The following is a 22,306-nucleotide window of genomic DNA, read 5'->3' on the forward strand; positions in this document are numbered from 1 at the left end:
CAACGTTAAAGAGCGCATCCTCGCCTGCTTACCTTTTCCACGGACGCTCAGGGCCGGCGTGGGCGTCGCACAGCCTTCTGGGAAATGCGGGCGACGCTGCCCTAAGGCCTATGGGAAGTGTAGTCATTAACTGTCACTACATTGAGCACCTGCGATAAACCAGGCACACTGTAGATAGGGGATTAAACTCGCCTTCTTCCTTCTTGTCCACTCGAACACAAATTTTACGTCTTAATTACCTACGGAACCTGTCCCGGTGATTTATTTATTCATTTGATAGAGATCACAAGTAGGCAGAGAAGCAGGCAGAGAGAGGAAGAAGCAGGCTCCCTGCTGAGCAGAGAGTCCAATGCAGGGCTTGATCCCAGCCTGGGATCATGATGGGAGCCGAAGGCAGAGGCTTAACCCACTAAGCCACCCAGGCGCCCACCTGTCCCGTTTTCTTCATGCCAGTCGCCAGTGCTGTGTTTCAGACACTGGATTTCCTTGTCAGCCTGCTCCCAGTCATATTACCCTTAAGTCATCTCTCCATGGGGTCGCCAAAGTGATCGTCCCTGCTCTGCTTAGGGCTTTTCAGCAGCTAATCTAATCAAGTTCACGCTCCTTGGCTATTATTTGGCCTTACTGTCTCGGACTAGTAACCTCATACAAAAGAACGGTTTGTTTTGTTTGGTTTTGGTTTTTTGTTTTGTTTTGTTTTGTTTTTAGATTCATCTCGTTAGCGATTGATACCTCAAAATTATTGTCACTATTTTTTAAAAGTGCAAGGCACAACTTCCTGCTTTGAACCAAAAAGGGTGATAAATTCCAAAGTGTAGTTGCATTTACAAGGTATCCTTGAAAAGTACTTGAAGTAGGTTCCTATAAGTAGAAACCAAGTCACTCACACTCTGAAAAAATTAATTGAATTCCCCTGAACAAAGTATTTCATTCCATCATATGGGCAACACACCTAGGTGCTTTCCAGGTCTTGTGAAGCCATACAAAAGAGAAAAGAAGGGTGGTTCTTGTACAAAGTACTTATCACAGAATTTCAGTTAGACAATAATGTAAAATAGAGGAGTTATTTTTATTTTACATAGCACTTTGAATGTCTAAGATCTAAAATTATGCCCCATCCCAAGAGCTGCTTAAGAGTGGGGTAAATCTGCATTGAGGCTTTTGAGAAAGGAGGCATACTTTTAAAAGCTATCAGAAAGCCTAGATAGGAATGAGCTGCAGGAAGATAGATGAGGTGTTGCTCACATCAAAGCACCATGAACTCCCCTTTTGAAGTGGGAATACTTGGCAGACACAACATTTCCATTGGCTTTTAACTTTGGTAGGAAGAATGGCCAGGATCATAAGCGTAGAGAATTATTTAACTGATAAAGCGGTTTCGAAGTCGCATTAAAAATGTCATCTGTTCTTAACACTGAAAAGCAGAGAGTTTCCTCCCTCCTCGCTAATGTAATCTCTTTGGATTTTTTTTTTTTTTTTTTTAAAGAGGGATCCTTCATTTGTTGCTGAAGAAAAGAATACATTTGTTGAGAAAGTACCAGCCAAGGCCAGGATATTCCAGGTGGGGAAGGCTGAGGTCAAGATCTAGAAGAGTCATAGTTCAGAGTGATTTCCTTGAGTTGTGTAGTTACTTTTTTAATTGGTATTTTTTAAAGTTTATTTATTTATTTGACAGAGAGAGAGCGAGCCAGCGAGAGAGCACACAAGTAAGCAGAAGGGCAGGCAGGGGTTGGGGGCAGGGAGGAAGCGGGGCTCCATCCCAGGACCCGAGATCATGACCTGAGCCGAAGGCAGAGGCTTAACCCACTGAGCCACCCAGGAGACCCCTTAATCGGTATTTTTAAAAACTCTTATAGGTTTTCAGTTATCAGCAAACCTCTGCTCTTGTTCTAATAATTTAGTTATCTTGCAGTGGGGGTCTTCTGATGTTCCACGAAAAGTGTAATGATCTCCAAGAGCTTCCCTGAACAATCAGGAGGTGTGGACGTTCGAGTTGTGATGTTAAATGACTAACTCATGGTTTTCCTTGCAAGTTCAGTACTACTCTGACTCATCTGCCTGCCCAGTTACCACAGGACAGGGGAAAGAACAGGGGCCTGGGGGCCAGTCTGGTCCCTGTCCTCACTTGATGGGTCGCCTTGGACGAGTCATTTGTCATCTCCCCATATTCCCCCTCCCCCTGAGCCTGCTTCTCTTCCATTAGTCCCTTAGGTGCACTGAGGCTGAATGACGGCCCCCAAAGATCTCAGGACCCAAATCCCTGGAAAGTGTGTTGTTTCGTTGGTTGGAAAAAAGGGTCTTTGCAGATGTGATTAAGTTAAGTACCTTTAGATGGGGAGATTGTCCAGCAATTATAAGTGTCCTTATAGCCGAGTGTCAGAGGGAGGTTTGAGTCAGATAAACAATGTGAAGATGGAACAGAGAAAGATTTAAGGATGCTGGCCTTAAAGACTAGGGCAGGGGCACCTGGGTGGTTCAGTGGGTAAAGCCTCTGCCTTCAGCTCAGGTCATGATCCCGGGATCCTGGGATCGAGCCCCGCATCGGGCTCTCTGCTCAGCAGGGAGCCTGCTTCCTCCTCTCTCTCTGCCTGCCTCTCTGCCTGCTTGTGATTTCTGTCTGCCAAATAAATAAATAAAATCTTTTTTTAAAAAAAGATTTTATTTATTTATTTGAGAGAGACGGTGAGAGAGAGCATGAGTGCAGAGAAGGTCAGAGGGAGAAGCAGACTCCCCGTGGAGCTGGGAGCCCGATGTGGGACTCGATCCCGGGACTCCAGGATCATGACCCGAGCCGAAGGCAGTCGCTCAACCAACTGAGCCACCCAGGCGCCCCAATAAATAAAATCTTAAAAAAAAAAAAAAGACTGGGGCGATCGGCCACAAACCAAGGAATGACAGCAGTCACCTCGACACGTGTCCTTCCATCCAGGTCTCACACTGCCACTAGGGTTTATTTCTCAAGCGGAGAGCGGACCGCACTCATCGGGAGGGATGATCCCGCAGGGGCACCTCACACCCTAACTCCTTGGCCTGGTCTGAGAAGCCCTTCACCATCTGACTGCTCATCTTCTCTCCCCCAACCCCTAAATCTCTCGCCACTCAGACACCCGCTCCCACTGTCTCTCCCCGCCCATCACCCCACCCCCTGCCATCCCAACCAGTCCCAAACCCGCGCTGCACACACAGTCACTGGAGTCAGGCTGAACTCCTGAGTTTCCCCTGTGACCAGGCTCCTCCATGCTTCTGTGGCTCTCACACGCATTGTCCCATCTGTGATACAAGGAAAGTAATCTCCCCATATGCTAGCATACGCATGGCAAAAATCCCGCTGTGCAGTAAGAAAATGCTATGAAATGATAAATCAGGGGCGCCTGGGTGGCTCTGTGGGTCCAAGTCTCTGCCTTCAGCTCGGGTAATGATCCCAGGGCTCTGGGATCGAGCCCCACATTGGGCTCCTTGCTCAACGGGGAGCCTGCTTCCTCCTCTCTCTCTGCCTGCCTCTCTGCCTCCTTGTGATCTCTCTCTCTGTCTAAATAAATAAATAAATAAATAAGAAATGAGAAATCAGACCTAGGATGCCAAGACCAGCAACCTTTCCTTTCCCTCATAAGGGCTGATGGTTGAAACCACCTTCCTAAAATTTCACACTCAAGCATAGTTATGACCCAAATCATGTATTTCAGTATTGTTAAAAATGTCCATCAGTAAAAAGGTACTATTTCAACATAAATGGTTATTAAAATGATCTAGTATAAAATTGTGACATAAACGGTTAGGTGGACTATTTTGTAGCTACAAACAAGAATAAAGCAGCTCTGTATATATCTGTACATAATCCTAAGATAAGAAAATTGAAAAAAGCAAGTTGTAGGGAAATGTGAAGAGTCTGCTATCATTTCCTTTCACAAAACACATTTGTATGTGCACAGACTGTGTCTAGTAGTAAATGGAAGGTAAGTGATTTTTTTGCTTTTTTTTTTTTTTTTTTTAAAGTAGGCTCCATGCCTAGTGTGGAGCCCAGCCACAGGGCTTGAACTCACAGCCCTGAGATCAAGACCTGGGCTGATATCAAGAGTCAGACACTTAACCCACTGAGCCACCCAGGCACCCTGGTAAGTGGCTTCTTGAGAGGGAACAGGTTTCTGGGATGGGGAAGACGGACTTCTTCATGGACTGTCCCCTTAGAACTTGGGCACATGTGGCTTAATCAAATGCAACTCTTTCTCTCTATGCGAGGACTTACACAGGTGGCATTCTGCCCCCCCCCCCCCGTAAATGCACGCTCCTGGGGTTAATTTTTCTGTTGAACTCTTGGCTTCTCATCAACAATCAGATAAAAATAATTGCTTTTTGTTCTGGAGCCGTATTCTGCAGACCAGTTATTATTACTGCCACTATTGCGTAAAGATGATTTACTGTGCTTGGCCTTGAGGCTATCCTGTGTTCCTTACACATGTTCCCATCAAGAGCAGGTCAGAAGGAAATTAACTTGGACTTAAAATGTGCTTGCCACACAGCTCCATTTCCGCCTCCTTGTTGACGTGAAGAGCATCCACACCACTGATTCAACTCTCTTAAGTGTCTCCACTTTTCTCTCAGTCACATTGGGAAAGACCTACGTACTATGTTTTCAGATTGGCTAGGTTAAAAAAAAATTTCCAAAAACAGGGGCACCTGGTGGGCTCAGTCAGTAGAGTATGCAGCCCTTGATCTCAGGGCCATGAGTTCAAGCCCCATGCTGGGCCTAGAGCTTAAAAAAAAAAAAAAAAAAAAAGGAATCCAAATATAAAAATTATGAACAAAATTCCTAAGATTAAAGCAAACTCACTTGTATGACAAGCTATAAACTCAACATCTTTGCTTATTCTGAGCATTAACACTTTTGATGGTTTTTACATATTGGGTGTTAGGATGATATAACATTTTTTTTTAAAACATGTATTACCTGAAGGAAAGTTCCCCTGAGACCATAAAAAACTTTTTAGAAGATGTAATGTATATTCTACCTTCTAAGCTGATAATGATGTCCAGATATCAAGGATATTTAAATAAAAATAAAATCTTGGAGAAGCTCAATGCTTCAATCTTCTTCAAAAATATTCTAGGTGGGGGTGTCTTGCTGGCTCAGTTGGTGGAGGGTGTGATTCTTGATCTCAGAGTTGTGAGTTCAAGCCCCACGTTAGGTGTGGTGATTACTTAAAAATGAAATCTTTGGAAAAAAGACATCCTCAGTCAATGGTACACTAATGTTCTAGTAAATTATTTACAATCACCAACAGATGAATGGATAAACAAGATGCAATCTGTCCATGCAATGGAATATTATATAGCCCTAAAAAGGAAGGGCATTCTGACACCTGCTACAACACAGATGAAACTTGTGGACATTCTACTCAGTGAAATACACCAGTCACAAAAATTAAAATACTGTATGATTCTACTTTTATGAAGTCCCTAGAACAGTCAAATTCAGAGACAAAAAGTGGAATGGTGGGTGTCAGGAGTCTGGGGGAGGGGGGTGTAGGGAGTTAGTGTTTAAAGGGTACAGCATTTCAGTTTGGGATGATAAAAATGTTCTGGAGATAGAAAATGGTGATGGGTGCACAACACCACAAATGCATGGAATGCCACAGAACTGTACTCTTATAAATGGTTGGTTATAATGGCAAATTTTATATTATGCATAGTTTACACCAAGTTTAAAAAGCATAACAGGATTGTTAAATTAAAAAGTTATCCTAAGTGATCAAGTAAACCTCCTTGCAGGTTTATAATGAGAATGCTGCATCTCTTACTACTGTAATTGGATAATATTTGAGAATATTCACCTGCTATATTCTCGATTCCCCTGAAAATCCCGATTTTCTCCCAGGAAGCTGAGAGTTGAGGATGCGCCAGACAGGCCAGTTGTGGCAAGGAGCGCAGTGATCCTGCCACAGAGACCCACAGAGATGTGGGATGTATGGAGGGCACAGCTGGTTCTCAGAGATGTGCAGGGCCAGGCCCAGCCAGAATGTGACAGAGTCAGCCTGGGACTCCTAGTTCCGTGAGGAAAACCCATGCTATTGGCCGTACCAGTCCTGGCCTTGACACAACATGGCCAGGAGGGTGGTCAGCGACATCCTGACAAAGGTCAGGAAGGGAACCAGAGGACCTGCCCTTGGTACAGCTGCCCCAACAGTAGCAAAACCCTGTCCAGACACCCTGACGCCTTGGGGAAAAGGGTGCAGAAGTAGACTGCAACCTTGAATTGATAAAATATTTATCCTAGAGACTGAACTAACATGGAAACTTTCAAATTGCAAGAGATAGAAAAACAAGTTGAGTCTCACTATTCATGGTCCTTATATTCTGTAAATTCGCCCCATGCACTGGATGAGGGATGCCAGAGCCCTGCTTCTGGGGACATGCAGGGTCCCGTGCCTGTGCGCCTCTGATCACATTTCATCTACCATCAATATGTAACTTTGTTTTATGGATGCTTCTGTTTAAAGACATCTTATTCAATATACATTGTTGATTTCATTGACATTGAACTCGCAGCCAACAGCAAAGAACTCAGGCTGGAATGAGGCTTATGGAAAGCACTGCTTTAGATAAGACACATCACAGCTTTCTTTGTTGCACTTTGCAACATTAGCCAACCCTTCCGTGCCACCTTTGGGGGTCATTTTAAACAGCGAAACCACTCAATGAAAAGCACAGAAATGTGAAAATGTGGCACCCAATAGGCTGTGACAAGGACACTTGTTTATAGTATGAGAGCTGAAATAAGAAAGCAGAGTGTTTCAGCCTCAGCTGGAAACATGCGTGACTGATGATCCCAATTTTGGGCCGCTCTGAATAACGGAAAGCGCTATATTGATCTGGGGGTTACAGATTAGTTTGAGCTAGCAGGCAAATTTGCAAAGCAGAACTCATGAAGGAGGATCAAATGGCATCAAATGTGGTCTACCCACTCCATATCTAGGAGGAGCAGAACATGAGATTTTAGGCCAATTACACAAAATGGAAGAATCTATCATCTTCCCCCATATTGAAGGTGTAGGACCTGAGTGTTGTACCCTACCTCCCTGTAATTTAGAGGAACAGAATGGCAGCCCCACAAAGGTAAGGATTTCTATGTGTTTTGCTCCTGCTGTTTATTGTCAACAGCACAACAGTGCAGCATGACACGCCAGTCTTTGCTGAGTGAACTAAGCAGTGAAAATCACCTTCAAACCAATACACAGGAATTAAACTACTGCCTGTCATTTGGTTCTGACAGTTACAATTCCACAATTTTTATCACTTGATGTTTATGAAGAGGAAAGAAAAACAACTCAGTTTTCCAGCTCTTGGAGAGGTTTGGGGCAAAGGAATCAGAATGGCACTACCAAGGGCAGGGAATGAATGGTGTGAGTCCACTGCCTGGCTGAGCGGACCCTGAGAGCAGATAAGGGAAAGGTCTTCCACAGCCACATGGAGGAGGACACATCAGTAGCTGGGTCAGATTCCAGAGCTGCTCTGGGGAGCAAGCTGACCTTACGTGCCACGCGGAAGAGTTCAGATAAAGGATGCTTAGGTGATAATTGACATCTCCTCCCGGTCTCTGCTTTCAGACACTGAGTTGACGATGCTTTTTAAGTACTTTAGGAACTCCGACCTGATCTCTTCAGGGTCATCCTCCAGATTCGAGTGCACCAGCTTCAGCTTGTTCAAGGGGGGCGCTTTAAAAGGAAAATAAATGTAATTAGGCATGAACCTTTAAGGAGGGCCCCTTTCTGGCTCCCACTGGGCTGAGTCTTATTGAAGCCAATTTGCTTAACTTTCTAGAGGCCAAACATAAAGTTGTGTCTTGCCCGCCATGATTTAACAGAAGAAGAAATGTTTCACCAGGGGCCAGGGCGGCTGAGATCAGCATCGTGTTCGGCATACAGTAGGTGACCAATAAAGAGTGCTACAACACTGCCACCTGGTGATGGGATAACAACACTACAAGCCACTTCCCCGTCCTCTTCTTACACCAGAAAGGAAGAGATTTCGGAGTATTGTGAGTGGCCTTCCAGGAGCACTTTGTCACTCTGTCGTGGTGTGTGTCACATGCTAACTGGGAGTTCTTCCTGAGACAAGACCAGTCAGGAAAGAATGTCCCTCATTGTACTGATGAGCGGCTAAAAACCAGATTTTTTTTTTCCTTCTTGGTGTCTCCCTGCTTTTAAAGTATCTCTGGCCTGGCCTGGCTGCTAGGACAGACCTTCCAACCTGGAGATTCCAATTTACGCGGTCGGAAGAACAAAGAACAAGGACACAGGTGGCGCTCAATAATTGCACAGAGCCGCTGGGTTCAAAGACACGGGGACAATATACAATTGCCCAGAGCACTCAAGACAAGAGCAGAAAGGAGAAAGGGCAGTGTCCTCACACAGAGACGGGCTTCCTTTATCGCTTCCGGAGCCTGGTTTGTGGTGCGCGATTAACAGACACTGGGTGTCTTGGAGGAGTTGCTGCTGGACGAAGCAGGAATACCACATCTCGATTTCCTTCAGGTGGCTGGGGAGGTCGGCGTTGAAGACGATCACCACCCCGTGCGAGTCCTTCATCAGGGCCGGCCAGCAGGACTCGAACCTGCAAGGCAGAGGAGGAGGCACGGTGAACGTCAGGTGGCTCCGGTTTCTAGCTGAGGCCTTTAAAAATAATGTCTTAGGGTTAACTGATGGATGACCTGTCATGGTGTCATAACCCAATCGTTCAGGTTTCAAGAGCCGTGCATGTCACCAAATAATTGATCATGCCCCTAATACATGCTAGGAAGTGTGCTGGGCCAGAGTCCAAGGTGCTTGGCGGGCAGCTGAGTCTTGAATCATTTGACGAAGCCAACCCCTTTTAAAGGAAACGTACTTTGGATCACCGCCACAATCCCACAGCTCAAATTCACACCCCGTGCCTTTGGCATTGCTGGCCACATGTGGGTTCTCAAATTCCAGGATCCTAGAAATAAAAACAACAGTTGCATCTCCATTTTGGATAGAGTATACTTGGGGAATGCCACTGGCACCAAAAGGGGGGCGGTGGGCCTCTCCGGGAAACAGATTTGTCGGGGCTCACCTCACTCCTTGGGTTGGGTTGTATTCAGTGATGTCAGAAGATTCTGTCAGGAAGTTGGCCAAAACGGTTTTTCCACTCTGTGGAAAAGATAATGAAAGGTTTCTGCTGAAGAGCAGAAAAGTAAACCATAAACGCGCCCTCCGATACCTGGCTCGGAGCCGGGCGTGATGGTGTGTAGGCCACGGTCATGCGAGAGCGCCAAGGCAGAGGGTTCTCTCTGGTTGGCCGGCCTTGCTGCCTTACTGTATGTGGTGAGCGCAGGCTGGTCTGGGACCCAGCATGCGTGGGGTTCTAATGCTGGCTCTGCCTCTGGGTAACCTTCTTATTATGTTGGGTAACCTTCTTACCCACACTGACTTCCCTAGCTGGCTCTCAGTTAACTTATCTGAGAACAGAAAAAATCGTTAGTGTGAGTCTCTCTCTTGTCATGCTCCTCTCCACACCAAGAAACCAGTCTGTCACAGATACGAAGCTCACTGAGGTCCGGAAAGGGAGCTCCTCAAGGTCACACAGAAGTTCAAGGTTAGAGCTGGGTCCCACAGTGGCTGGCCGGGTCACACTCTCATACAGGGCTCTTTCTCCTTCTAGATAATACAAGTCATACGCAGTCCTATTAACAAGACAGCCCTCCTGGTCCTTCCGCCCAAAGTAGCCATCTGTCCATCCATTCCATTCCCTCCCCAAAGTTGGTAACTATGATCTGTTTTCAGAGATTTTTCTGTACATTTGTATCACTCATTTAGGGGATATTGCATGTGCTTGGATGTAAGATGAGGCGGTTTTTTTTTTTTCCCCTGCAAATTATTCCTCAGATGAAAGGGAATCTCTTACACTCGAGTCCTTAAAAATCTCTGAAATTATGCCCTGCTCTCGCAAGTCGCTTTTTTTGAACAACTGCTTGACTAGAATCATTTCAATCGATGACAGCTTTGGAGGCTTGCAGAGGTCACGCGACAGAATCAGAAAAAGGAGGGGGAGGGCCTTAATCTTGCTTTAGTAATTCTTCCTGAGTGTGAGGTCTCACAAACTAAATGTCACTTCAAAGTAACACAGTTGAGGGGCGCCTGGGTGGCTCTGTGGGTTAAGCCTCTGCCTTCGGCTCAGATCATGATCTCAGGGTCCTGGGATCGAGCCCTGCATCGGGCTCTCTGCTCACTGGGAAGTCTGCTTCTCCTTCTCTTCCTGCCTCCCTCCCCCCAAAAATAAATAAATCTTAAAACAAAACACAGTTGAGTGGTTATGTTTGTGGAGACCATGCATATTTAACTATAGGATAAACGAATAAAACAAAGGACCTGATGTCATGGGAATGGTTCTTGGGGCTGGAATACAGTTGTAGAAACGGGGTCATACACAGATTCAAAAAATGCTCATATTCTAAACAACTCAGATGGAGTGCTTTGTCATGTCTTTGTCTTTTTTTTTTTTTTTAGTTTTATTTATTTAAGTCATCTCTACACCCAATGTAGGGCTCAAACTTATGACTCTGAGATCAAGAGTAGCACACTCTTCTGACTGAGCCAGCCAGGTGCCCATCATGTGGCTTAAAAGCAGCTTCGGTCCTAAAATCAACTCGGATGTCAAAGGTGCTGGTGAGGAGCCAGCATTTTAAAGCTGTGTCATGAAATACAAGTAAGGAATAAAGCAAATCCAAATTAATATATGTCTTTAATGTACTTTTAAATGTGTACATAGCTACGCGGATACATAAGACATTATAGAAGTGTATTTATATATTGCATCAATGCCCTTAAAGTTTATGTATGCATATTGGTCAAAACCAATTGATTGAGGGGGAGGGTTCTTCTGGGAAAATGAAGAAACTATGAGGCACATCGAGTATCCACCTTGCCCGGAGCTGCTGAACACAAGATACAGTCGTATTAAACACGAGGCTAAAAATCAAGCGGATAATGCCACAGGAACTTTGAATTGGGTGGTCAGGGAAGAGTGAAAGGGTGAAGTTTCCACTGAGACTGAATGACAAGGAGTCAACCCAGCCTTCCAGGGGGAGGGAAAAACTGGTTGAATGGCACCAGGCCAGGAATGGGCCCAGCATGTTAAAGGAATAGAAAGGTTGGCCATGGGGCGCTTGGGTGGCTCAGTGGGTTAAGCCTCTGCCTTTGGCTCAGATCATGATCTCAGGGTGCTGGGATGGAGCCCCACCTCGGGCTCTCTGCTCAGCAGGGATCCTGCTTCCCCCTCTCTCTCTGCCTGCCTCTGCGCCTATTGTGATCTCTCGCTGTCAAATAAATAAAATCTTAAAAAAAAAAAAAAGGTTGGCCAATCTGCATACACAGTATTGAGGTAGAGGGGGATATGTGCATGCAGAAATACACTTTGCTATTGAAGCTAGGTGATGAGTACTAGGAGTTCCTTGTTTTTTTCTCCCCTTATATGTTTGCGAATTTCCATTAAAAAAAAAAAAGAAGATGTTTATGCTTTGTTTACTTCTCACAATTCTATGCATATTGTTATTACCTGTCTACTTCATTCACTAGTTTATGTCTCGGCAAGGTCTCCATGTCACTCCACACAGACGTGCCTCCTTTTGGGTAACTGCTGGGGTCTTCCCCCCGGAAGAATGTCCCTTAGTTTTTTGAGATGTTCTCTTATTGGTGGGCACCTAGGGTGTCTCCAGCTGTTCAGTATCGTTCAGTATCCCCTCTGGGGAACCTAGATAAGGTCCAGCTGCTGTAGGTTTTGCGAAATGTTGAGTGCGGCCCTGAAAGCTACGCATGTCTTAACATTGGATAACTGGATTGCCCGTAAAGCTGTTAGCAATCAGCAGAAGCCTAAAGTACTCATTTCCCTACAAGCATCCTCATGTTTCCTGGTTATCAGAGTTCTAACCTTTTTTCATCCACTCTGATGGGCAAGTAAGTGTCATCTCATTGTTTTATTTATTTTTAAAAATATTTTATTGATTTATTTGACAGATCACAAGTAGGCAGAGAGGCAGGCAGAGAGAGAGGGAAGCAGGCTCCCTGCTGAGCAGAGAGCCCGATGCGGGGCTCTATCCCAGGACCCTGCGATCATGACCTGAGCTGAAGGCAGAGGCTTAACCCACGGAGCCACCCAGGCACCCTGCACCGCGTGTTTTTAAACAAGCCCTCCAGGCCACTCGGATGTGAGCTTATGACGGAGAATATTCACTATTTCAACAGTGGTTATTTGACATTAAGTTTTAGTCCATGGGAATCTTATTCCTATGTACGGTGTGAGGTCCACGTGTAGTTTCTTTCTCTCTCTTTCTTTCTTAAGATTTTATTTATTTACTTGAGAGACAGTGAGAGAGAGCACGAGAGAGGAGAAGGTCAGAGAGAGACGCAGACTCCCCGTGGAGCTGGGAGCCGGATGCGGGACTCGATCCCCAGACTCCGGGATCATGACCTGAGCTGAAGGCAGTCGTCCAACCAACTGAGCCACCCAGGCGTCTCTCCACGTGCAGTTTCATCAGCACCACCACCACCACCACCACCACCACCACCACCACGCACACTGCGAGCGAACTGTTCAAATACCACGTATATCTCCTCTCCCTTTCTTGTCCCACAGACATGTTCCTTAGGGCCAACCCAAGGGGCAAAGAAGACTCGCGGGACCTAGACTCTGGTTCCAAAACGCGAGTCACTACTTTCAGGACTTAGGGTAACGGAGTCGAGGTCTGGGGGTCGGGCGCCGAGTTCACGCCGCGGCCAGCGTCGCCCACGGGGTGGGCGCGGTGGGACAGGACTCCCGCCTCCTGGGGGGGGGGGCTCCCGGCGCAAGGCACAGTCCCGCGTCGCCCCGGGGCCCCGCCCGCTGCCCCCGCCGGCCGGGCCTCACCTCGCAGGGCCCGACGAAGAGGATCTTGGCCTTCAGCATCGCGGTCTGCCGCCCTCAGGCCCGTCAAAGCCCCCCGCCCCCGGGATGACCGGAAGCCGCCGCGCCGACTGGCTGTCTCGGTTTCCACGGCGACGGGAGCGACCCGCGGGGGCCGACGGGAGTGGGCGGGGCCGCGGCGCGCGGCCGGGAACGCGCTTGCGCTTCGGGGCTGGGAGCGGCGGCGCCAGGCTAGAGGAAGGGTGGCAGGGGAGCAAACCACCCGGATCCAAACTCGTTTCTGAGCCCGGAGAGCCGCAGAGCTCACCCGCCTCCCTTTCTTTGTAGGCTGGGGACAGATTGCAGCCCCCTGATGTGTGCTCCTCCCTGTAACCCCAGCTCAGACGGGCCATGATGCTGGTGAGCTGGGGTTGGGAGCTGGCCTTGGGAGGCCATCGTCACTCCGGCACGGCACTGTCTACATGGCGATCGCGTTTATCACGGCCCCGGCCCAATCTAGAAAAGGTCAGAGACAGATCGAACGTCTCTGATCTCCGGTCTCTGAATGGGTTCACCACGGGTCGTCTTTTGGGAGATGTGGGGAGAAAACAAAAGGACAAAGCCCGGCCTAGGTTAGTGTCAGTGCGGATGTCTGGACGCTTCGCTCGAGCAAAATTCACCCATGATTCGTTCAGCCTTCAATTGCCGAGCCGGTCCAGAATTTGGAGAGGCCATGAAATGACGTGTCCAGACAAAATTTGCTGGCCCCCGAGAGGGTTGGTATGACACAAATACCAAAATAAACCCAACACCGCGTCTGTAACTTTTAGTTACATAGTCTTTGCATTACAAAGAGCTGATGAGCGAAGTGTGAGGGGGAGTCTACCTCCATTTCAGGATGTCATGAATACACTGATTGATTAAATCAGTGTCCTCCAAATGCCTACTCCATACCAGACACTCGTCCAGGTGCTGGGATGTGCCTGTACTTCTGGAAGCTTTCATTCCCGGGAGCCGGTGGACATGAAATAAGCAAGAAAATAAATGACATACCCTCGGGCAGGGACCATTTTCGTTAGTGGTGAGTGCTTTGAATAAAGATAAATTACTAGAGAGTTAAGGAGTGTGAGGAAACCCATTTTGGGTGGAGTAGTCAAGGCAAGACCTTGGGGCAGAGGTGACAGTAAAGCACAAAGCTGAGCGAAGAGAGGGCTCAAGCAAACTGTGAAAGATCTAGAGGAAGAGCATACCTGAACAGCAAGGGTAAAGGCACTGAGGCAGAAATAAACTTGGCAGGTACCGAGAACAGCCCCGAGGGTCTGTGAGGCTGGAGCAGGATGAATGAAGAGAGTGGTGCGGTATGCTGTTGGAGAGATCACATAGGAGTTTGGGGACTTATTCTAAGGGTGATGGGAAGCATGCATCAGGAATTGTATCTGCCACGTGTAATAGAAACTCTAGGGGTGCCTGGGTGGCTCAGTCAGTTAAGCAGCTGCCTTGGGCTAGGGGTCCTGGGATGGAGCCCTGCATCAGGCTCTCTGCTCAGCGGGGTATCTGCTTCACCTTCTCCCTCTGCCCCTACCCTCTCTCTCTCATGCTTGCTCTCTTGCTTTCTCTCTCAAAAAAAAAATAAATAAAGTCTCCAAAAAAACCCCCAATATGACATGGCTGACAGAAAAATGTTAATGTTCACGAGTCAACAACACTGCCGGAAACACCAGGTCTAGGGCTAGTTGCCTGTGACATTGGGCAAATGTAATGTTTGAAAGTCCTTCATAAACTGGTTCCCTCCCAACTATCCAGTCTCATTCCCATCCGCATCTGCTGTGGGCTCTTCCGCCCCCCTTTTCATGTCTCTTAAGACTCCAGTGCTGCTGTTCCGCCTGTCTTCCCAACTCCACTTGGCCCGTTTGAATGCTCAGTGATGCCTCCGGCCATAATTAACTTCACATAGCGGCTTTTTCCAAAGTGTACCTTTGAAGATTATGTGCTTAAATTCTTGGTTTGGGGTTCTGAAGGAGGAGGAGGAGGGATGCATTTCTCAGTTGATGAAAAATGAAGGTGGAGTGGAAATAATTTGGATGGGGGGGGGGACTTTGTATTTTGCTTGGGGACTAATTTGACTGAAAGAACAAAACTCTTAGAGTGACAAGGTCTAGAGGGTGACAGTCCAGGGAGGGCTTGGCAACACAAAGTTGGCCTCAAGCATCAGCTTCTTTCTACTTTTTTCCTCTGCTGTCTTTAGCTTTAATTTACTTTGTCCTCATGCTTGTTACCTCATAGTCACAAGGTAGCTGCTGTGCCTCCAGGCATCATGACTGCAATTAAGGAAAGACTGCAGAACAACAAAGGCTTTGCCGTAGTCGGTCCTTTATAAAAAAAAAATCAATGTTATTTAGTTATAAAAACTAAATTTAAACATAAACATTATTAAAGTGTACCTATTTTAAATATTCTTTGAGTTTTGAAAAAACGTGTAGACTATCATCTTACTCAAGACTTAGAATATTTCCATCACCCCAAAAGTTCCCTCACATTCCTTTGTGGTCAGCTCCCTCCCAGCCTTCACCCTGGGGAAAACTTTTGTTGTACTTTCTGTCACTAGAGGTTAGTTTTGCCTGTTCTGGAATTTCATATAAATAAAATCACACAATATTTACTCTTTTGTGTCCGGCTTCCTTCACTCAAGACAATATTTTTAATTTTTATACATATTGTGTCTATGTATAGTTTATTCCTTTTTATTGCTGAGTCACATTCCTTGTGTAAATATACTATCTTTTGTTTATCTGTTCACCTGGTGATTGGGTTATGTGGGATGGTCTATCTATAGTTTGGGGGCTATCATAAACACAGTTGCCGGAAATAAAGTTTTGTATGGACATGTTTTCCCATCTCTTGGGTAAATACCAATGAGCAGAATTGCTGGGTCATGTAATTATGTATATCTTTTTTTTTAAGATTATTTATTTATTTGACAGACAGAGATCACAAGTAAGCAAAGAGGCAGGCAGGGAGAGAGAGAGGAGGAAGCAGGCCCCCTACTAAGCAGAGAGCCCGATGCAGGACTCGATCCCAGAACCCTGGGATCATAACCTGAGCTGAAGGCAGAAGCTTTAACCCACTGAGCCACCCAGGCACCCCAATCTATCTATATCTTTTTCAGTGTCTATAACTGCACCTGTATTTCTCTCTCTCTCTCTTTTCTCTCTTTTTTCTTTTTCTTTTCTTTTTTTTTTTTTTTTTAGAGAGAGAGTTTGTGCATGAGAGCTGAGGGTGGCAGCAGGGAGAGGCTGAGGGAGAGAGAGAACCCTAAGCAGGCTTCACGCCCAGCTCTGAGCCCAACACAGGGCTGGATCTCACAACCCTGAGATCACGACCTGAGCCAAGCCAAAATCGAGAGTTGGACGCTTAACCAACTGAGCCACTCGGGTGCCCCTGTATTTCTATATCGTATATACACCTACTCCTGGTTCCTGATTTCCTGTATTATTCATTTGGTTATAATCTATCACTCTCGTTTATTTGATGCTCAAATAGTCCTTGATTTGACCAGCGGGAAGCCCCACCCCTTCAGGCTGGTTTCTGTGTCCTTTTGAAATCTTTCCTCCTGTGAGCTCTTCTTTACTTTTTGGCCCTGTTACATGGTCCCAGGCGGTTAGTATCACCTCATAACTACCAAATCTATACACATTCTCCTGTACTTATGTTAAAAATGAAAAGTTTCAAAAATCCCAGGAACCTCAAAAACATTCCTTTCACACCTAAAAAAATTGGGGGGGGGCATCTGGGTGGCTCAGTGGCTCTGCCTTCGGCTCAGGTCATGATCCTGGGGACCTGGGATCGAGCCCCGCATCGGGCTCTCTGCTCAGCAGGGAGCCTGCTTCCTCCTCTCTCTCTGCCTGCCTCTCTGCCTACTTGTGATCTCTGTCGGTCAAATAAATAAATAAAATCTTTAAAAAAAAATTGGGGGGGGGGGATCTCGCCTTCCCCCGCCCCCTGCTTTTTGGGGCATGAAATATATACTTAGATCTCTGGCTGGGGCTTTGGAAGAATCGGTGCCACACACTTGGGTGGGCACTGGGTTCCAGAGACGTCTCTGCTCAGTCCCTGCCCCTAAGTAGTTCCTAGTCTAGATGGGAAGACCAAACCTGTATAGTGCTTTTCATCTCTTCAAGTCCTTTCCCATATATGATCTCACTTTATTTTTTTTTAAGATTTTGTTTATTTATTTGACAGAGAGAGAGAGAGAGAGAGAGAGAGATCACAAGTAGGCAGAGCAGCAGGCAGAGAGTGGGGGGAAGCAGGCTCCCTCCTGAGCAGAGAACCCGATGCAGGGCTTGATCCCAGGACCCTGAGGACATGACCTGAGCTGATGGCAGAGGCTTAACCCACTGAACCACCCAGATGCCCCTATGATCTCACTTTAATTCACAGTGGGTGAATTAAGCCAACTGGGTGTCTCCATTGGTTAGGTGTCCAGCTCTTGGTTTGGGCTCAGGTCATGATCTTGGGGTCCTGGGATCGAGCCCCGTGCTGAGAACTGTGCTCAGTGGGAAGTCAGCTTGAGGATTCTCTCTCTTTTCTTCTGCCCCTCCTCCTGCTTGTTCTTGCTCTCTCTCTAAAGTAAAATAAATAAAACCTAAAATAAAGAAAAAGAAAGGTGCCATTCGTGTTTGGGTCCACTGGACCTAGTTCCAAGCTTGGTACCTAGTAGGTGCTCAATAAATGTTAGTTCCTCCTCCCTTACTCCTAGTACACCCACAAGCACGTTCATTTTCTCTATAAATATTTAAGTTAATAAATGTTCCCTTACATTTGCCTTGGGGCTTTCATTTTTATTTCCAGGTGAGAGAAAGAAAAAATGTGAGCTGCTTTACATTTCTTGGATACATGCACTGTATAAATTTGGGATTATTATTATTGTGGATTATTGAAATACTTTGCTTTATGACTTTCATTTTAATTAGAAGAAGTTGACCTCAGATGGCTTAATACCCAGCCTTTGGTTCTGAAGGGAGCAATAAGATATTGGTAGAGCCAGGCCTGGATGATCTAAGTGTAATTTTTTCTCCTGATTCCGTGACCTGGTGCAATAAAACCTCTCACTTGAAAAAACTCAGAGAAATACGTTTGACATATTTCAAATCCTCTCTATAAAAAATTGTTGAAAAGATTTAATATAACCGCTAGTCATAAAATCTTTAATTTGAGTTGACCTTCCACGGTCGCAATGCTCACACATGCAGTTTTTATTACTGCAGAATAAATGGTGGATTTCCTGTTATTCGAGGGAATAAAAATGTCCTTCAATCACCTCCTCCTACAGCACGGAGATCTGAACGCATTTAGGTCAACTCTCAAAGATAGGCAGGATCGCAAAATGGTTTGTAACCTGCGACTGTTCTGTTCCCTGTTACGGTGGGCGTCCCTTCTTCTTCTCCTCCCCCCCATTCCTCCTCCTCCTCCTCTTTCATCTTCCTCTTCTTCTTTTTCTTTTCTTTCACTTTATATTTTTAATTTTTTTTTTAAAGTAGGCTCCATGCCCAGTGCAGAGCCCAATGCAAGGCTCGAACCCACGACCCTGAGATCAAGACCCAAGCCAAGATCAAGAATCAGATGCTTAACCGATGAGCCCCCTAAGTGCCTTATTATTATCATTGTTGTTGTTGTTTTAAAGCTCTAGCTAAAGATGAGGTTCAGCAAGTTTGGTTTAGGGCAAAATCAATACAGTAAAAATTATTTCCCATCAATTCCCATTAGAAAGCCTGAGCTATGTTCTAACATGAAAATATTTCCCAGTGGACTGAAGATAAAACTTTTGGTAAAAACAACAAAAGAGGGATCTGGCTTCACCAGGACTCTCCGTCTTCATTAGGTGACGTCCTGCTCTCGGGCTTTGGAGAAGAAGTTTTGTGGTAGAAAGAATGCTGATTTAGGAGTAAGGTAGAATTTGAAATTAGCGAGTGATCTTAAGAAAATTACTTATACTCTTGGGTCCAGTGCAAGCCAGTATCCAAAATGGCCCCCACCCCTACTGGGGATCCTCACCTCCTGGTCTCTAAGCTTTTGTGTGGTTCCCTCTTGTCCTGAATAGGGTTGACCCGTGTAACAAGTAAGATGTGAAGGGATGTGTGACTTCTGAGGCTGGGTCATATGAAGAAAGATCTTGTAGCTTGTGCTTTCCACTTGCTTTTGTCAATCACACTGGGGCCAACCAGCTGCCATGTCTTGAGGGCATAAGCAGCCTGTGGAAAACTCCACATAGGGAAAAACTGCCTCCTGTCTACACACCGGCATCCACTGACAGCCCCATGAGTGAGCCATCTTGGAAGCAGGCTCACCCGTCCCAGTCAAGCCTTCTGATGACCCATAGCCCCAGCCAACATCTTGACTACAACCTCCCAAGAGAGCCTGAGCCAGAACCGTATTCCCAACCCATAGGAACAGTAGGGGAGAACAGTTGTTTATTGTTGCTGTAATTTGCCAAGTTTGGGAGGAATTCCTTAACTAACGCAGAGCCTTAGTTCTCCACCCACGGAAGTGGGGCTTAAACCAGTCCCACGTGGCAGTGAAGGGGACGGAGTGGGATGAAATGGACAAGCAATTTAGGGCAAGTCTTGGCATAGGAAGTAGGTGGTTGATATCTGGTGCTTAGATCTTCCTAACACTCCTGTGATGTTCAGACCCATCCTCTCCATGCCCCTGATCACAAGGGTTTTCCCATTAGGCCAAGTGTGCCTTTTGAGCACTAAAACTCTGTGGTCTTCCTTTTTTTTTTTTTTTTTTCCCATAAAGAAGGAGCACTTCGATGTTTAATCTGTCGCGAATAAGTTAATGCCTCTAACACTCCCTGTCTTCTTGCGATTACTTCTTTATTGATAGCTATTTTACTCCCACCACCCTTAGCTCATTTCCTGCTTTTTTTTTTTTTTTTTTTACTCAGTTCGCTCCCAATTCTGTATAGTATATTCTATTTTCTTAAAATGAAGGCTACCGTATGTGCAAGAAACAACTGCAAATTCCCACTGCATTTACCCGCCTACAGAGGTCTTTGTTTATACACCTTCAGCACTGGGTTTACATTCAGGAGCAAATCAGATCCTGGAGGTAAGTGATGCTGTAAGGGACAACATCTGGGGGTCAGTATGATTCACCTGTGGACCGCTGAGGTCGGCATGTGGCCCGTGCAGATGAGGCACTCATGGAAAGACTTATTTTCCTAATGCAGTTATCGGATTGGGTGCATTCTCTCCTCTTGGGCCAGGCTTGAATCCGAATTTAACCAAGATGATTCTAGAGCCTTCCTTTGTGAATAAATGCTACCCTCCTAGAATGCGGCCTTTGCTATTTTTTTTTTTTTAAGATTTTACTTATTTGACAGAGAGAGATCACAAGTAGATGGAGAGGCAGGCAGGCAGAGAGAGAGAGAGAGAGAGAGAAGCAGGCTCCCTGCCGAGCAGACAGCCCGATGCGGGACTCGATCCCAGGACCCTGAGATCATGACCTGAGCCAAAGGCAGTGGTTTAACCCACTGAGCCACCCAGGCGCCCCAGGCTTTGTTATTTTTCACGTATGGTGAAGCCAACAGATCAGGAGAGGGCTGTCCTAGAAAAGACCTCTCGTGAGGTTGATACTGTTCCCCAGAGGAGGGTGCACCTTCCCTTCCTTCCCCTATACCTTCACCATGGTGGGGGGCACCCAGGGAAGGACTAGGGTTGGCTACAGGCAGAGGGAGGGAGAAAAAGTGCACAAGGAACTTTCTTGTGGTTTCTGCAGGAACAGAATGAGTAGGCAGGATAAAGAGGATTAGGCTGGCTGGTTTGAATGACTTCAGCAGGCTCCGAGGTGTAGGGGCTGTTTCTAGGGCATCTGGCACTTAACCCTGGGGTGATTAGGGCAGAAGGATAGTGGTCCAGAGTGTGAGTGTCCAATAAAGGAGGTGGCTGGGAGATGGGCCCTGGATTGGCTAGTTTGCATATGAAAGGCAAGCTCTGTAGGCTGGTGGATTCCTGTCTCTAAGAATTAGCTAGCCCTGGGAGGGACAGTCTCTCCAGGGCCTGCAAGGCCCTAGATGTCAAAACATCCAAAACACTCGGTTAAGAAAAAAAAAAAAGTCCGTCACTTAACATTAGTTAGCATAATATAAAATGTACCTTCTGATTTTTAAGCTGTTTGTATAGGCTTCGTTTTTACCCCTTGGTGTGGATTGAAGATTTTGTTGTTGTTGTTTTGTTGTTGTTGTTTTTTGTTTTGTTTTGTTTTTTAAAGATTTTATTCATTTATTTGACAGACATAGAACACAAGTAGGCAGAGAGGCAGGCAGAGAGAGAGAGAGAGAAGCAGGCTCCCCGCTGAGCAGAGAGCCTGATGTGGGGCTCGATCCCAGGACCCTGGGATCATGACCTGAGCCAAAGGCAGAGGCTTTAACCCACTGAGCCACCCAGGGGCCCCATTGTTGTTGTTTTAATACCATATAGGTAAGTCTCCTGCTACTAGGTTATATTTGGCTAAGGAATCATTATGAAGTGGAAAGCAGGAAAACTCAGCCCTTTCCGCAGGTGGGAGAGCTAGGATACCAGGCTAATGCTTATGGCTCGGGGTAAGATATTTATGTCGAAAACATTGACTAACTTCCGTGATGTGTTCATTCCTTCTCTTATTCATCAGCTGGTAATTTGCATAGAACGTGCCTGGCACGTACAGGTGTGCAACACGGGCTGTTTGACCACTTGGCCTCATCAGGAAAGTAGTCGGGGAGGAGAGCAAGAGACTTGACCATGGATGGTGTCGGACAAAATGCCCTGGAATGTTTCCTTCATCTGGATTGTCTGGATTGACCCTGCGTTTCATCCGTTCATCTCATTTTCTTCTTCCCTCCCAAAACAGTTTACATATTGGAGTCAAGGTTCTAAAATATTCGAGAATTGTTTTTGCCCAAAGGCATGCTTTAATGTCTAAGTACATGTTAACATTTCATGCACCAGCCTGATGGACCTGACTGCTGAAGTTCCCTTTTCCTTGTGACACAACCAGACTGAAGGAAGACACGGGTGTTGAGCAGAGCTGGGTGGTTTTCGCAGCCCCTCTAGCAGATGTGTTTTGGGGAACAATTCCTTTCTCGCACAAAGCAGCCCAGAGACCTGAGCAGACCCATTCATTGGCCCTAATCTCTTCTGAACTCTCCCAGAAATTAGTGCAGACACAAACACAGGGTGTTTCCTACATTGCTTCTCTTCAGAGCACTTTACTCCCAAGCATCTAATCAAATATCATAGATTGTTCAGGAAGGGAAGATGGTTTTCTCCATGTCCTGGCACCTGCAAGGCAGGACAGCACAGGCAATGGAATAAAGAGCAGAAGGCAGGTTGCCTGTGGCTTTTTTCCCATTGGCTGCCTCTCGGGGAGCCCTGCT

At 46.3% G+C, this 22,306-nt stretch overlaps 1 protein-coding gene across 2 annotated transcripts; it reads right to left on the bottom strand.

Annotated features, from left to right (window-relative positions):
• Positions 1–7,117: 7,117 nt before the first annotated feature.
• IFT22 (intraflagellar transport 22) lies at positions 7,118–13,078 on the bottom strand. Of its 2 annotated transcripts, none has more exons than XM_082712946.1 (5): positions 12,916–13,078; positions 9,088–9,164; positions 8,881–8,970; positions 8,405–8,607; positions 7,118–7,709 (listed from the first exon to the last, which is right to left on the bottom strand). In XM_082712946.1, the coding sequence occupies exons 1-5, from the start codon at positions 12,952–12,954 to the stop codon at positions 7,561–7,563; spliced, it is 558 nt and encodes a 185-aa protein (XP_082569072.1). In that variant the 5' UTR covers positions 12,955–13,078; the 3' UTR covers positions 7,118–7,560. The 2 variants fall into 2 exon arrangements, with proteins under 2 accessions (XP_082569072.1, XP_082569073.1); XM_082712947.1 differs by having other exon boundaries at positions 8,705–8,970; positions 12,916–13,041.
• Positions 13,079–22,306: the final 9,228 nt, after the last annotated feature.

This window comes from Mustela nivalis (genome assembly GCF_964662115.1).
Source record: "Mustela nivalis genome assembly, chromosome: 19".
In the NCBI taxonomy this organism is placed as follows: domain Eukaryota; kingdom Metazoa; phylum Chordata; class Mammalia; order Carnivora; family Mustelidae; genus Mustela; species Mustela nivalis.

What these genes read in the sequence shown, in the direction of transcription:
- IFT22 (XM_082712946.1), bottom strand. Translation starts at nt 12,954, where the DNA reads ATGCTGAAGGCCAAGATCCTCTTCGTCGGGCCCTGCGAG. An exon ending in GATTGTGGCGGTGATCCAAA is followed by an intron (nt 8,608 to 8,880) that starts GTACGTTTCCTT and finishes TCTGCCTTGCAG; the next exon opens with GTTCGAGTCCTGCTGGCCGG. An exon ending in TAAAGGAAGCCCGTCTCTGT is followed by an intron (nt 7,710 to 8,404) that starts GTGAGGACACTG and finishes TTCCTTTTAAAG; the next exon opens with CGCCCCCCTTGAACAAGCTG.